The sequence below is a fragment of the Mastigoproctus giganteus genome, chromosome 2 (assembly GCF_048544385.1).
Source record: "Mastigoproctus giganteus isolate SK-2022 chromosome 2, ASM4854438v1, whole genome shotgun sequence".
Classification (NCBI taxonomy): Eukaryota; Metazoa; Arthropoda; class Arachnida; order Uropygi; family Thelyphonidae; genus Mastigoproctus; species Mastigoproctus giganteus.
The window spans coordinates 191,269,688-191,287,758 of record NC_143576.1 but is presented as its reverse complement, the minus strand read 5'-3'; the positions used below and the strand labels follow the sequence as shown (position 1 = coordinate 191,287,758).

At 37.2% G+C, this 18,071-nt stretch overlaps 1 protein-coding gene across 1 annotated transcript in view; it reads left to right on the top strand.

Annotated features, from left to right (window-relative positions):
- LOC150089860 (translin-like) overlaps positions 1 to 17,830 on the top strand; it is a 106,960-nt gene extending 89,130 nt beyond the window's left edge. The window contains exon 6 of the mRNA XM_090368867.1: positions 17,409 to 17,830. Within this exon, the coding sequence (XP_090224993.1) occupies positions 17,409 to 17,669 (261 nt within the window). The 3' untranslated portion in view covers positions 17,670 to 17,830. The remainder of the gene's footprint in view (positions 1 to 17,408) is intronic.
- The last annotated feature ends 241 nt before the right edge of the window (positions 17,831 to 18,071 follow it).

Here is an 18,071-nt window from a genome sequence, read left to right as displayed (position 1 = left end):
GGTGTTATTATCCATAAACACGAAGTCTGGGCCAATGGCACCTCGGAACAGACGCACACAGGGAAGAATTACCTCAGTACAGTAGCTTGCACCAGTTACAGTACTGCCTTCCAGTATCTGGAGTTGTGTACGTTCATACAAGATACTGCCTCCCCAGACAAGAACACCTCGACCACCATATTGATCCCTTTCAGTGATGTTTTTTAGGGGTGATACCATGTGCCAACCTCTTGCCAGATTAGCTGACTTCCTGAATCACTGCTGAGACTCTACTCTCATCAGTAAAGAGTACCTTGCCCCATTGCGGTGCTGTCCAGTCCTTGTGTTCAATGCATCACTGTAAATGGTGTCTCCGATGGGCAGGTGTTAAAGGGACACAGTGTACTGGCCGTTGGGCAAACAGTCCACCTTTGTGGAGTTGCCTGGCCACAGTAAACCGCAATATCCTGTGCAGCTGGTTTGCAATGGATCCCGCTGTCTAGTGTCGGTCCCTCTTGGCCTGTGGGAGTATATAGTGGTCATCATCGGGCGTTGTTTTTTGTGGACGACCACCACTGGTCCTTTGAATAGCTGTACCTGTCATTCTGAAGGCCAACCATGCATGTGAGAAGATGCTATGGGCAATACTGAACTCTGCAGCTACACTCCTTGCACTTTAATCTTCCTCTAGCTTCCCAATTATTCGACCCCAGGTAAAGTCATCCAGATGTTGTCTACTGGCCATTTCGTTGTCTGTAGCACTGTATGAAACCAATCGTGCTCACTATTTGGTAATTTGCACATGTGCTAGGTAAGGTATGTTCGTGTCAGGTGGCACCTGGGATTTCTCCCATCTCCTCTTTGCACATGTACTGCTGAACCGCTGCTTTTATCTATTTATGTGAGCCCTCTCATCACAATTCATATTTTTGCATGTGCACCAGCTTTCTACTAAACAGCCACAGTTATGCAAATCACCACAGGCTGTTTCATTTGAATTTGTGGTTGTAACCTTTAGAAATAGTGTTTTGCACTATTTCTAAACTCTAAGTTTTGCACAAATAAAATGCATCACCTAGGAATTTCACATTTCTAACCCTTTTTCGTGATGGCACGTTACATTAATGACTAGCATCACAAATAGAAATATAAACAAAAGATATTTATTAATAGTTAAGGCAAAGTTAAGTAATATTTGACAGGTGCTCTCAAAATTTTCCAAAATGAGCATTTGCAACCTTTATAAAACAGTTTTGGTAAACACAACAATTATGGCTGAAATGTTATCAGAAGCCCTCAGTTTGCTTCAGTTTATCATTTAAATGAAAAACAAAATGAAAAGTTCACCAGGTGAAAACTAATATTTAATTGAACTGCCTCTGGCCCTGATGACAGCAGCACACCCGCGAGGCATTTACAAGATCAAATTCTTAAGATAATCAACTGATAGTTCGTGCTTCCAAACACGAATTATAAAGTTCAAGAAGGGTCTTTGGTTTCTTTCTGGCAACTGCACATTCCACACGATGCCAACAGTTCCTATAGGATTGAGATCCAGCTGTTTTCTGGCCAGCTAAGAGTTGTAATGGACCGTTCTTCCAACCATTTTTTTTCAGCTATAACAAATGTAAACACATTATTGTCAAACCTCTAATGCAGAAATGAAGCTAAAGTAACTACAGAAGTGTGCCTATTTATGCTTTTCACCCGATGACAAGGAGCAGAATCATCTTGAAAGATGCAGTTACTTGGCAGGTTGAAATGGTCTCTAATGGATGGCAGCAATTTACCTTCCAATATAGCCAGGTATCCATTGTCATTTATGGAACCTTTTATAAACTGTAGGTTACCTACTCTGCGATATGAAATGCACCCCCATATCATTTGGCTGGTAGGAAATTTCACTGTAGACACCATACAGACTTAATGGTATTCTTCACTACATCTACGGCAATTCGTTTGTCTCCCATCAGAGTCATGCAGGTTGAATTTCTTCTCACCCGAGAAAATAACTGACTTCCACTGCTCGGGGGTCCATTTGACGTGCGCCTTACACCAAATTAATAGGGCCATTTTCATTTTTTGTGTGAGGAGGGGCTTCTTCTTCTTAGAATGACAGGCTACAAGTCCATTTTTGAAGAGGTGTCTCTTCTGACTGTTACTGCACTTGCTACCACTCCTGTATGTTCTTCCCATTCTCTTTTCAGCTCAGATGAAAATCTTTACGGTTTTTAAGGCATAAGCACTTCAAAACATGGTTTTGTTTTGGCGTGGAGACTCGTTTGCTTCCGGTTCCTTTTTTCCTGTCAGCAGAACCAGTATTCTTGAGTTTGGAAAGAAATCTACTCACTCTCGACTGATTACAAGACACTCTATAAGCAGTATGATGGGAAGAACATCCTTCCTCATGTAAAGCAACAATAGCTCTCTTTCTTCATGGTGTCAACTGCACGTAACTTGCCATCCTGACACAGTCAAGGAATGACTGCAACTCTTGCAGACTGTGCTTATATAGCTGAAAGTAACAGCTGAAGCAATAGGTCATCACCTACGCGTGTTAGTCTTATCTGATGCAATCTGTTATTGCCGCATACTTTACGTTATCAGACGAAAATTACAATTCTAGGGGGTGATGCACTTTCTTTGAACACCAGTGCGTGTGTGTGTGTGTGTGTGTATAAATATATATATATATATATATATATATATATATATATATATATATACACACGGTTTTGCCTAACATGATTGATAAATTTCAGCAATCCTTGCACAACGCAGTACTTATACAAAGGGTACTAGGAAAGTTTTGCAATATGAAGCAACAATGAATCACAGGAAGCCGCTTGTTGCTGCATGTTGAGACATGTTCATACGTGCATAGTAGCCGCCGTGCCAAGTCGATGGGCTCAGTTATTCATTAGTAGTGAGAGTGTAAAGTGCTTGCGATGGCATTGTGGTCACGAAATGAGATAAGGACAGTTTTGCGGTATAATTTCGTGCATGGTTTAACCATAGACCAGTGCTTAGAAGAAATGACTCTTGCACTAGATGATGATTGTCCACATCGTACAACGATATTCAGGTGGTATAGAGAATTCCAAAGTGGAAATTTCACTCTGGAGGATTCGGAGAGGCCGGGAAGGCCACGAACGTCAGTTACGGAGGAAAACGTTACTGCTGTGAGGAAAATGCTTGACGAAAACAGGCGAGTGACCTACCAACAGATAGAGGATACTTTGGGCCTAAATGCACCAGCAATTCGTTCGATTCTGCAAGATCATTTGCACGTGAAGAAACTTTGTTCTCTCAGGGTGCCGCATCAACTGACTGAAGAGCAGATGACACAACGTGTGACTTGGTGCCGGGAGATGTTAAAAAAGTTTGATAAGGGACAATCTCGGTATGTGAACAACATCGTGACAGGTGACGAGACTTGGCTGTACTATTACGATTTGCCGACGAAGGCTCAAAACAAAGTTTGGGTCTTTGATGATGACGACACACCCGTAATTGTCAGAAAATCCCGATCTGTAAAGAAGAAAATGATAGTTGTATTTTTCAAATCGAGTGGAATTGTGGAACGTGTCGTTTTGGACACGCAGAAGACAGTCACAGCTAAGTGGTATACTGAACAATGCCTGCCTAAATTCATTGGATCTATGAAGAACCTGCGGCCAAAGTCAAGAATGGACACCTGGTACCTCCATCACGATAATGCTCCAGCTCACCGTGCCAAAGCCTGCACCGAATATTTGACCACGACAGGACTGAAACTTCTCGAGCACCCTCACTACAGTCCAGACCTTGCTCCCTGCGACTTTGCACTGTTCCCGCATGTGAAAATGAAGCTAAAAGGGAGGCGGTTTTCCAGTGATGAGGACCTTCTATGGGCTTGGGACAACGAGTGTGCTTTACTCCCTAGTGAAACTTGGCAGAACTGGTTTAAAGATTGGTTTCCGAGGATGGAGAGGTGTATTGAATGTAGAGGAAATTACTTTGAAAAAATTAAATAAACAAAGCTGTATTGCAAAACTTTCCTAGTACCCTTTGTATAACATGGTTTCATCTAATACGGTGTTAGAGAACTGCGCAAACCTTGAATAACATGGTATTTTTTTGTGAGAATTATTGTGAAATTCCCGTATTTTACTTTGTTGGGAAATCCCCACGTTAGGTTCTATGATATTGAACTTGTGCTTTTTTTTTGAGACCATGAATTGTGACTCCGAAGAATGCAGTTCGTGACTTTAAGGTTTTTTTGTAGAATCAAATTTCTCTTTATTTCTCTGGAACAAATTTTGGAATGTCTTAAAGAAGGGGAAAAGGTATCATATGTTGTGCAAAGTTTAAATTTAAACGAAGCGATCAATTCAGAGGATGACAGTGCAAATGAAAATTCTGAAGTTTCAAATTTTACTAATAAGCATACAGGAAGGTATAAACCTAGCTGAGCAATTAGAATCTTATTTTTTGAATGCAGATCCTTCGACTGGAAGGAGCACAAAGTTGAAAAAGGAACTTCAAAAATGCTTAGCTCCATATCATGAAAAATATAAAGCTCTATCGAGCAAAAGCAAACAAACCTGATTACTGATTTTTTAAAGACAGTAGAAGATACACAAAATGTAGATGCTGCAGAAGAAGGTTCAGAAGGCGATGATATTCTGAAACAGAGAAAACGTTCTCGTTTGATTGTGCTTAGCAGCAATGAAGAGGAAGAAAATTAAATGAACGTACATTATCTGGCATATATGTATCTCAGTTTGTAAGATGCTTTTTCGGTTATTACTATTTTTAAATAAAAATTATGTTTCCGATAGTTATAAAAAAAAAATGGTGTATTTTTGTTAGGTTTTGGAACATAACTCCCCTTTTTTGTACTGGTTCTTACACCCATATAACACGGTTTTGCACTACATGAGATTTTATAGGAACCTAACTACTGTGTTATAAGAGGGTTACCTGTACATATACAAGATGCTACCAAAAAGTTCCTGAAGTGTATTTATAAAATAAATTAAATTCACTGTGGGTCTTATTCACCACTGTCACCTTCGAAGTAGTCCCCTTGAGAGCGTAAAAACCGATTCCGGTGCCTCTCTCGTGATTTGAATGCTCCCGAAAGTCCTTTGTCATAGTGTTCAGCACCACCTGTGATTCTGTTTGTATATCCTCTACGCTGTCAAATCTTTGACCCTTCAGCTTGATTTTCATTCTTGGGAAGAGGAAGTTGCAGGGGACTGTCTGCGAATAAGGAGAATGAGGGACGATTGTCACATTGGGTGCCAAAGGCTGCAACACAGCGAGAGATGAGTGGGCCAGCGTGTTGTCATGACGAAGGACCCAGTTCTTTGTGCACCACTTCTCTGGATGTTTCCTCCTACGGCTTCCCTTAATCCCCTCAGGACATTGCAGTAGAACTTTACGTTGACGGTCTGGCCAGGATTGACAAATTCCTTATGGATAATCCCATCAATATCCAAAAAAACAGATCTCCTTTGACTTCACATTGTTCCTCACTTGTCGGGCTGTCTTTGGTCAGGGTGAAGATGGGCGCTTCCACTGGGATGATTGCTGCTTGGTTTCTGGGTCATATCCACATACCCAACTCTTGCCACCAGTGATGACTGTAGAAAGGAAGATTTAATCACTCCTGCCCGTTCTTGAAGATCTCTGCTAACTTCCATGCAATGCTGCTTTTGGTCTTCACTCAATAACCATGGCACGAACTTAGCCGTAATCCTTCTCATGTTCAACTCGTCTGACACGTGCTGTACGATAGTCATACACTGCCACAAATGTTGTGGATGGGCCACCTGCAGTCTTCACAGATCGCAGCCCAAACTTTTGCAACATTTTCCAGGGTGGTGCTCGATGATGGAAATCCAGAGCGATTGTCGTCATCAACCAACAATCGACTGTTTTTAAAATGGTTAAACAAGTAGTAGGCCTGCGTCTAGTCCTAAAGCATTGTCACCAAAAGCTTGTTTCAACTTATGGGTTTCTGCTGCTGTATCGTTAAGAAAGAAACAAAACTTGATGCAAACACATTGTTGTCTCACATCAGCCATCTCAAACTACACAAAACACATCTCTAAAGAACTGCGCATAAATATTCAGTGACTCTCCAGCCCAACGCCACATGGCACACTGATTCACAAAGGATGTATGCAGTGTTACCTAGTGCCACAAGTCCATACTAGATGTAGTTTCTGTGCAACATTCAAATTTCGGGAACCTTTGGGTAGCATCTCGTTATACAAGGGGCATATCAAAAGTTTGTCTCCTGAAGGGTTTATTTGAGGAGTCTGGTAATGTTACTTTTCAATATAATTTCCCTTTGGAATCGATACACTGTTGCCACTGATGCTGCAATGCCTTGATTCTGTGAAATTGAATATGTGAAATTCTGATGGTGCCCAATCTGATTAACATAGGGGATGGTCGAAGTTTTCAATGCCGCATTCATGCAGTATAGACACATCAGTGACAGATTTGTGAGCAAGTGTGTTGTCCTAATGAACCAAGACTCCTTTGCTGTTTCTCTTTCATGTTTTTATGCAAACTTCACAAGATGTGTGTAATATGCTGCTGTGACTGTATGGCCCTAGCAACACTCCATCTAGCTAGTCTTTCTAGCAACACTCTGTCAGCATCTGAAAAAAAACCAATGCGATTGGCAATCTTTCTTTGGAGGGGGAGAAGAGCTGTATTTCCACTGTTTTGACTGCTCCTTTGTCTCTCACTGAAAGTGATTGGGCCCATGTCTCATCCATGGTTACAAACCTTGCAAGGAAATTTGCTGGATCTGCTTGAATATTATTCAAACATTCACTTGACTTGGCACCTCTCATGCCGACAACTTTTCATAGCCAAAACCTCTGTTATTATGTGGTATGCATGTTCATATAAGACGTTCGGATCCTCGATGCCGGCAACCTACCAGATGGTTACTCATCACCAGATCGTGCACACTTTCAACAACTTCTGGAGTGATGGATGTTGCAGGCCTTCCACAGTGTGGATCATCTTCCAGGCTCTCCCTCCCTTCCTCATTAATGCCAAAGACATTAGTGCTGGAACAGGTTGGAATCTCAAGGAAAATCCTTAGATGGATAGCAGCATGGCAGGAGGTTATTCCTCAGATTATGTTAATGTAAATGTGGGGTTCCCAAGGATCATTGTTGGGACCACTGTTGTTTTGATTTTATGAAATGACATCGACGAAGGGATAGAGGTGTGATGGCTGAATTTGCAGATGATGTAAAGATTGGTAGATTAGTTAACGATCACCACCAAACAGAGCTGCTTTAGGGTGATCTAGATAGACTTTAGGGATGGTCAGAAAAGTGGCAACTGTTTTAATTCAGTAAAATGCAAGGTCTTACACCTGGAGAACAGTAACCCAAAAATAACTTATACAATTGGTGGGGTTGAATTAAAGTTAGTAGTCGAAGAAAGGGGCTTGGGAGTTACGATACAATCAGACATGAAGTTCTCAGAGCATTTTAGATAGGTTGCGAGGAAGGCCCATGGTGTTCTATCAATGATTTATCGAACATTTGCTAGTAGAAATAATCCCGTTATATAAAGCTATTGTTAGGCCATACTTGGAGTACTCTATTCAGGTATGGAGACCACACCTAAAAAATAGACATCAAGCTTTTTGAAAGGGTCCAAAGACAGGTAACTTCCCTGGTAAGATCAGCAAAAGTATGTCCATATGAGGAAAGACTTTGAATATGTGGGTTTGCACAGCTTGGAAACCAGGCACCTTAGAGGAGACTTGATTGAGGTGCTTAAGGCTCTGAGAGGCAAAATTAAAATGAATGAAGGTGAAAGTTTCAGTTATAAATGATTCTAGAACTAGGGGTCATAAATTCAGGTTAAGGGGGGAGATGTTTGGACTGGATTGCAGGAAGTTTTATTTAGCCAGCCAGTTACTAAGGGGGGTTTCAAGGAAAAATAGAATTAAAATAAAATACCCCAATCTTCCATCCACAACAAGACCAGTGCCACACACATGCACACCGGAACTCTCTATTCCTCCATCTAGTCGTGAAGAAATCACTATTCTGGAAGAAGAGCAAGAGTCACTAGATCCCGTACCTGCCCCCTCTGTCTGCCGATCCTTGTTATAATCCTGAAAATGACAAAACCTCACACTTATTGAGAAAAGCGAACTTAATGATTTGGTTAGGGATTTAAATCTTTCAAAGCAACAGGCTGAGCTATTAGGATCTAGGTTGCAACAGTGGAATTTGCTGGCACAAATCACAAGGATTTCTGTTTAGAAACTGAAATGAAAAGTGTGATTGTTATCAAATGGATGGTTCTCTTTGTGTCTGCAAAGATGTAAACTGTTTGATGGATGAACTAGGATTTGAACACAATCCTGAAGAATGGAGATTATTCATTGATTCTTCTAAACTCAGTTTAAAAGCAGTTTTGCTATGCAATGGTAACATCAAACTGTTGCTCCCAGTGGCCCATTCAGTGGCTATGAAAGAAACCCATGATAGCATGTCATTGTTCATAGAGTTTAAATATGTTATTTTTTATCCATATTTTTATTTAAATATGTTTAAATATTTGGAATGTTTACCTGTCGTCATTTCTATTTTTTATTAATTTATAAGAAAAGTAGTCAAGTACATTTAGATAAGTAAAAATTTATCTAATGTATGGATTTTTGGAAAAAAGGAGCACGAAGGTATAATATGAAAATGTGACATGCTATGAACTTTCTACTGCCATTTTCAGCACATGCAGTTAGTCAAAATCATTTGATTTTGTTCATTTATCAAAAAAAAAAAAGCTTAAAATTGTTGGCTAGTGTTATTTATTTTATTATTATTTTTTTGCTGGTTCAGCATAAGCCTTAGGCTTCCTTGCAATATGGCCATTACGAATACTATTTAGTCTCTTTTTAACCTTAAGAATTGGATGACTGCATGGTAATTGATTTGTACATTTTATCTCATTCACACAACTTTTGACTTCAGGACCTGTAATTAAAAAAAAAAAAAAAATACGTTATTGAAATTGCGTGAAATGAGTTGGTTTACTATTTGAAGTGTTATATGTTAAATACAGAAATTTTTAATACTGCACCACTATCCTTTCATGCTCAGGCCATGAACTTTTCAAATGTACCTTGTAACCTCTTATGCAATAAATATTGTACACTGTATAATAGATGTTAGCATAAATTTTCTAGAATTCAGATCCCAAGATTGATGAAATTAAATGAAAGTGATACATGAAAAGATGTAGGTGTATACATTTAAAAAAAAAAGTGAGTTTTTTTAAATTTTGATTTGAGTTTTGACAGTAATTACACTTTAGCAACTGGGATCACAGAGGTGAACAGTTGATGAATTTTTGGCTGCTGAAAACGATAAGCAGATGTTATTTTTGCTGTATTTTTCGTTAATTAGCATATTACATTGCATTCTATAAAAATATTAAATGTGCTTAGTAGGGTTCGTTAGCATATTTTTTAATTTTAACTAGTTGATTTTTGTAAGTTATGACTCACTGCTCATACTGGTGTTGGCACCAACATTGTATCATACTAGATCGATACAAAATAGCCAACATTGTTGAACTTGTCGCCATTGTTGTAGCATACTAGATCGATACAAAATAGCATAACGTATATCTCGAACTGATAGTGTAAGGTATAACAAAAAACTAGATAGCATAATGAGTCTCACTGTATTAGGAATCTGTTATCGCAGTATAGTATTATCAATTAATCAATAATTTATTAATCTTATTAAATTTCATTGTTAATTCATTTGTATTTAAACAGAAATCATGACCCAGGCTAGGGCTGCAAAGCAACGTGCTTAGATTAGCGGGAGTGCTGTGGCTCGGGGAGAAATGAGGGAGACAATTCTCCAATGTCTTAAAAAATGTGCGAAATATGAAATGTTTGTGGATCACACCTTCCAGCTTATAAAAATTTGGAATAGGGCATGATATGGCCAAGGAGGATGTCTTTGTGTATGCTAGGTGCCTAGAGTGTCAAGAAATTAGGTGCCAACTCAGCATTCTTGATGGGCTTCTATAAGAGTTTGAGGTGTAGGGTAGATGCCCATCAAGCTCTCAGCTGCCCAGCTCAATGCCAAAGCTCACTCCTGTGCATCAGGTAACACAGCAGCAATCTCCAAGGCAGAATGCACCGGTCCCAAAGGAACTAGTTATTGTTGGTGACTATTATCAGGGAGATGGGTAATATATTATGCAAAAAGATAGGTGGAACAGGACCAGGGTATGTCTGCCAGGGACAAAAGTTGATGAAGTTGTAGAGCAGGTATCTTTTAATGGCACAAAAGGTGATATTGTTGTACATGTTGGCATTAAGAGTAAGAGATCTGCAGATTTACTTAACAAGTACAGGTCGATGTTCAAAAAAAAAGTCGTGAGTTAGGGTTAAATTTGAATGTCTGCAATTCAGCCCTGGAGAGATTGTGCAAGGCTCATGGTGTAGAATTTGCTATTTTGCTAAGCTACTTTGCTATTGCTTTATACATGCAGGTGCATGTATACAGCAATAGCGAGAAGCTTAACATGGCTTCAAACAGCACGGGCTTCAATATAACGTGGTTTTCAATTAAGTTTAAGTCAAATTTACTGTACATATTAACTCATTCAATAGCCTAGACATGTACTCTACATATATGCTGCATTGTTGTAGCCGAGGTATGCGTACATGTTGCGGTGCCAACTCTATTGTCTTACATGTGCCAGTAGCTCCCCTCAGGCAGTCAGTGGCAATGTGCAGTAGTCCTCAGTATTCTTAATTCCGTTCTGACGAGACAACATAATAGCTTTTCAAACTTTTCATTTCGCAATTTATTTTTTATCCCATTAAATAAGATTGAAAATATATCTGTAGCTTGGTTAAATATTAACCAAGATACAGATAATATTGAATATTGTTATAATGATAATGTTAAATATTGAAAATATATCTGTATCTTGAATCGCAAGTTCAGACAATTACTGAAGACATTGTGAAGATTGGAAAAGACTTGGGATTCAAAACTTTGGAAACTGCCAATGTATGTGACTGCATTGACATTTGCACTCACATGCAAATGACTTAAACAGGTAGGGTTTTTGGACTATGCAGAAATGTATTTGGTGCCCTTGAAGATAGTAATGAATACCACAATTTTGAATAATTATAAATAAAAATACATTTTTATTACTTTTATTAACATCAATTACATTCTCACTTTACGTGCTTTAATATTGACAAAATCACGTACAAGTTCAGAAACATTTAATTGTTCACAAGTATCGTGTTTTATAGATATCATTGCCAGATTTACAAGCCTATCTTGTGACATATCTGATCTTAAATAGTTTTTAATAAGTTTTAATCTGGAAAATAATTTTTCCCCACTTGCAACACTCACTGGAATTGTTAATAAAATTCTTAGGGCTGTTGTCAAATTCGGAAAAGGCAGTTTATTTGTGCAAATTAATTTTAATGTTTCATAGGGATAATTAAATTTATCTAAATCCAATTTAAAAAGATCCCTGAATGCACAGATTTCGTCGAATAACTCAGTTCCATTTATGTTCCTGTTACCTCCATCTGTTACATATATTTGCTAATCATTACAATTCTGTTGAACTTTTTCGTGATCAGAATTGTTGGATTTATGTAAACCATACAAAAACTTAAACTGCTCGTGTGGTTTTAGTTCTTCAAATCTTTTGTTTTGGGAAGACATTGCAACAATACCAGATGGAAGTTTGTTCCAAAAATCAATCATTCTGAATGAAAGCAAATTTTCCAAAACCTATCCTGCCACCCATCCTTCAGTTTGTCCCCATATGTATATTATTTGTAGCAGTATAGCGGAAAATGATGCAAGAAAGCAAGCTTATACAGCATCAGACCAAAAAAAAACCACCTATCAATTCCCCTCCTGCCATAGCTTGTCTAGCTATTTGAATTTATTCAAACTATCCACTTTCACAACAATGGATGGAAGCTTGTTCCAGCAATCAACCACCTGTTAGCTGAAGGCAAACTTCCACACATTTATTTGCAACCATTCTTTTTCAGTTTGAATTTGTCCCCTCATTTGCATAGTTTGAATTTGTTTGAATTTGTCCCCTCATTTGCATAGTCATATTGTTTGAGAAAGAATAAGGATCCATCAGTACTTAGTTTATTCAATCTGGGTGGTTGCCCACAGTGTGCTTGTGCATGGGGGAGTTTATACCCCCCATGCACTATTTAAATCTTTAGACACATCAGTCAAGTTTCCTTGCAGGTACCTAGTTTCCCAAGTGCTGACTTGCAATCTGTGTAGTCACTTCTCAACTACAGATCTGCACTAACATGGAAAGTTGTTCCCACATATGGGTTTATGCCCCCAAAACTTTTCTTGAACTTCAGAACTCTATCCAGAAAAGGACAGAAGATTAATTAATGAACCCTCACCTACAGACTCAGCACCACTCCTTATTGTATGTACATTGTTTCTACTGCATGCCTTTCAAAAGAATTAGCATTCATAAAATATGTTCATGGGCATTATGCTAATTCTTTTGAATTAGCATTTATAATTCCAAAGTAGTCCAAAGTAGTGACGAGAACGAGAGTAGCCTGTGCGGACGTACATTTCTGCCGCTCCTGGAACAGAGAAGTTTTTTCTGATTTATTTTCTGTTTTATTAGCTTAAATTGGCATATTAACTTATTTTCTAGAGTAGTTTTATATTCTTATTTACGATACTTAGATTAAAGTAACTTAGATAGAGATTTTGTAGGTATTACTTAGTATCGGAAAGGGTATCAAATCCACATGTTTACTGTTCGTAAATAGCCGCCATTGTTACGCGATAGAAAATATCTAGAAATAGATAGCATAAGCTTAATATAGTATAGTATAGTACATAATATTGTCAATTAATCAGATAATTAATCTTGTTGAACTTCATTGTCAATTAAATTGTATTTTTAACTATACATATAACGACTTGGGTTACGTAACATAGATAATTAGTAAAAAATAAATAATTAATACTTAACTTGATACATTCCTTATATCACACAGATATAAGGAATGCAGAACTGGAATTTGGGGAGTACAATGTCTACAGAAAGGATAGACAGGGTAGGAATGGAGGAGGGGGTTATGCTATTAGTTAAGAAATACATAAAATCCAAGGAAGTGAATCCAGTCGACATTGCTGGACAGTGCAGTGTCGAGTCAGTTTGGTGTGACGTAAGCATTGGGAGATCAAAATTGAGAGTAGGAGTGTGCTATAGACCTAATGATTCTGAGGAGTATAATAAGAAACTGTACGGGGAAATAGAGTGGGCCAGCAAATCAGAGAGTCTTATAATGGGGGATTTTAATTTCCCAGATATTGACTGGAATTTGGGAGCTGGTCACTCACACACTAGCAAGGCTTTTGTGGATTTATTGGATGATTGTTTTCTACAACAGCACGTTCGGGAGGCAACTAGAGGGAGTAATACTCTTGATTTGATTATCAGTAGTGATTCTTCATGCATTAAGAATCTGCAAGTAAATGAACCACTAGGTGGCAGTGATCACAGTGTGCTGAAGTGGGATTTACTCAAAGAGGTAACTACCATTAGGGGTAAAGGGAAGGGTTATTACTTTCGTAAAGGCGACTACGATGGACTGAGACAGTATTTAAATTCTATACAGTGGGACCAACTGATGATGTTACCAACAGCAAATTCAAAATGGGAAGCATTCAAAGAACTTATCTTGGAAGCTACTAGGCTTTACATACCAACTAAGAAATATTGTTCAAGGTTTAGACCTAAGTGGATGTCAGATGAACTAATGAGACATATGGCAGAGAAGAAAAATGCATGGGATACATACAAATTAACACACGACACAGAAGCCTATGATAGATACAAGTTGATATGCAACCAAGTTACAAAGGAGGTTAGGCAGGCGAAGGCAGATTATGAGAAATCTTTGGCAAGGGATGCAAAGAAAAACAGCAAAGAGTTCTTTACTTATGTAAACTCTAGCAGGAAGGGGATGAATCAGATTGGTCCCCTTGATATCGATGGGTCAACTGTTGATGATTCTGCTCAGGTAGCTAACAAACTGAATCAATATTTTGCATCAACATTCACACATGAGGAGTTATTCAGCGAGGGGAATGCCAGAGGTGTATTCAACTCTGGCAATAAGCTAGAGAATCTTGTAATAACTTAAGAGTAAAGTGGAGGAGAAATTGTTGAAGATAAATACAAGAAAGGCACCTGGGATGGATGGGATCTATCCAGTTATATTAAAGGAGGCAGCAAAGGAAGTAAGCAAACCCTTAGCCATAATTATGAGAGCTTTCTTGGACTCAGGGGAAGTACCCATGGACTGGAGATGTGCAAATGTGACCCCAATTCACAAAGGAGGATCACAGGGCGGCACAAGTAATTATTGACCTGTTAGTTTAACTTCTGTTCCTGGAAAATTAATGGAGGCACTGGTTAAAGAAGCACTGCAGGATCATGTCCAGTACTTCCACAAACTCAAGTAGTTCAGTCCACACAAATACAGGAGCCAATCCAGTCGGTAAGCCTTCACTGCTTTGTTCTGAGGTTATTCAGGTGTACTTGCTTCCACAATGTTCCATTTTTTTTTTTTTTTTTTTTTTTTTTTTTCAATCTGTATTTCAAGGAAGTTATTAATTGTACTGCTATTTTGAAGTTATTTTTATTTTATTTTTGTTGTGTTTACTATAATTTCTCATCCCTTATGTCTTACAAGTATTTAATTTGAGTAGTGTTCTTAATGTTGGTTATCTACAATACTTCCTCTCTCCCCCAAAAAGAATAATCCAGTAATTTCTGTACCTGTCATATTTAATCTTATATTTTGTAATGTTTACATAACTAATCAATGTAAACATAACTTGTCAATGTAATTGACGGTCATTATAATTAATTTGTTTCTATCTTTTTGGTCATTATTTTAATCTGTGCTTGTAGTCCTAGTGATGAGAAACAGTGACTTCTCGAAATGTTGACAGACTGTTTCTTTTGGGATATATTAAATTTAATTGCAGCATTTTAAAAAAAAAACATCTTAATCTTTCACATGAGAAATTAGTGTTGTTATTTAATTCATTTCCATCAGAATACTTTGTCCTCAAAGTTTAAGATAAATCAGAGATGACATAATTATGCATTTCTCCTGTGAGACAAGAAAGACTAGCTGACACATGATATACTGCTTGCTGGCTGCACATGATACATAGGAGTCTCCTGACCAGCCTCCATTAATTTTCCAGGCTATACAAGTGTAATGCATGCATCACTTCTCGTTATGTTGAATATTGGGCATTCAGCCTATTTTCTTGGCCAAATGTGATATTCATTTCAGTGGATTTTCTTAGAAATTACAGATAAGATTTTTCAAAAAAGTTTAATGGAAAGATTTTCATTTTTATAACTAGTGCAAAAGGGCCTGCCAAAATCACCTGAAATTACTCTAAAGAGAAAATATTTGTTGTACTGTGCTATCACTTACATGGTAATGATATTTTCACATGCAGCTTATTTGTAAAGATAACTGCTTGACCTAGCATTATCATGCTGCTGTAAAACTACTGATATTGCCAGTTACTGATGTATTGCAGGTCATGGGAACACAGGTATGTATTACTGTGAAGAAAGTGTTACTAGGAAAATATTTCATTTCCTGATTAGCAAAAAATAAAATATTATTTTAATGTTATGAAAAGAATAACATCGATTTTGAATTTGGTGCAGCTGTATATAAAATGGTAACAATTTAGTATAATACATGTAATAAAGTAGACACATTAGTCAGATTTTCAGGCTATGGCAAAAAAAAAATAGCAAGTTAGTTTCTAATACAGTGTACATGATCAACTTCATGTTGGCTGTAGTATGCAGAATTGAGAAAATTTGGTATATCACAGTGTACGTTAGTTCTGATGCAAAGTTTTTTTTAAAATATTTATGGCCACTTATAAATTACTCAGTATGAATGATTTTTAAAATATTTTAATGCCCTTTCCTGCACACCTATCACTTTCTAAGAACAGCATTTGATCTTCTGCTCCCCAATTATTATGTAATGAAAGCTTTAGCTCTTCTCTTTGTAACATACATCAATTTCTTAGTTTCTTGTACAATAAATAAGTAGATTATAATAAATACAAGGTGATTCAAAAAGGACTCACACACTTAAAACTTCGTAAGTGTATAGAAATTTATTCAGGAGACTTATATAATTTATTGAAGTGTCATATTGTAGTAAAAAACATCGAGTTTTACTGACATAGTGCCGTAGTACCAAATTCCATCACCGCAAGTGCCATTGACTTGCATTTCAAAAATGGCTACTTTTAAAGGACTACTTTCACATTTCGTGTTAGTGGTAGGGTTAATACCCACAACTGCAGGATTTGGGCCTGCAAAAACCCGTGTGCACGTTTGGAACATGTTTATGACAGGCCAGAGGTGAATGTATTGTGCCCTCAGCAAAGTAAAAGTTTACGGACCCTTCTTTTTCCATGAGACAACTATCAATGGTGTATCATGTTTCTGGATATGCTAGAAAATTTTCTCATTCCACAGTTAAACAAAGATGACCATGAAGGACGCTTTCACTTTCAGCAAGACTGAACACCTCACTACCTGGCGGAAGTAAGGGAATTCCTCAATAACCATTTCCCAGATCTGTGGATTGGTCAAGCATGGCGACCTTGTTCTCCAGATTTAACACCTCTAGACTTTTTTTCTGTGGGATTTCATTAAAGATTGAGTGTTTGTTCCATCCTTATCTACCAACCTTGCCGAGCTCAAAACTAAAATCATCACCATAGTTAAAGAAGTTATGCCGGATATGTTACGTCGCATTTGGGAGGAAATTGAATTCAGATAGGATGTATCTGGTATCATCAATGGCAGTCACATTGAACCAAAATGACTGTTCTAGGTAAAACTTGATGTTTTTTGCTACAATATGACAGTTCAATAAATTGTCTCCTGAATAAATTTCTATACACTTACGAAGTTGTTTAGTCCTTTTTGAATCGGCCTGTAGTGTTTAATAGAATTCTTTTGTGTTTACAAAGAAAAAAAAAGCTGTTAAACTTTAACGCCCAGAATTGCATACTTTGAAAGTTGATTAAACTACATTAAAGAAGAAAGAATATAAAAATGTAGTACTGTGTTGTTATACTCTTCCAGTCAGTCCTTACATTGTCATTAATTTCATTATGTTAAATATTTATTGCCATATAATTGTTTCCAGATTATCAAATTAAATTTTTCATAATTTAAAAAATTTCACAAGTTATAATTTTTTTCTGTTTGCAAATAAATCATAGTAATAGCAGCTTAGTTTTCCTGTTTTTTTTTTTTTTTTACAGGCTCGTTTTGTAGTAAACAGCGTTACGTGTGGTGATTATGGGCGTCCTGCACGGATATCTCAGTTTATAACTGAACTCAATTTGGGATTTCGTCTTCTAAATTTGAAGAATGATTCTGTTAGAAAAAGATTTGATGGACTGAAATATGATTTAAAAAAGATTGAAGAAGTAGTGTATGACTTGTCTATACGTGGTTTAAAACCTCAATCTATAGAAAAGCTTGCTGATATTGAGAGCTCATCAGGAGATAAAGCACATTGATATAGTTGAATGGTTTTTTATAGCTGTTTGATATTTTGCAAGATGTGGTCAGCTTATCAAAAACTTAAGTATGCTTTAAGTTATTACTATTTAGGTTGTTATCTGACAACGTACTTTTAAACCAGCGTATTCTTAAATTTGGACTTAATTTGTTTAAAACCATTTCTGTGCAAGTATGTAACAAATTTGGAAATTTTTCAAATTTGATCATATTCTTAAATAAAAAATAAATAAAATGACTAATTTCAGTGTTCTTGCTTATATCTGTATTCGCGGTTATATTCCATTAAGACAAGAAATAGTAATATATAATTATATGTGTGTATGTAATAGACATAATTTGTATGACACACGATTGATACTTGCCATTATTGATTTGAATTTAAAAATGTTCATTACAAG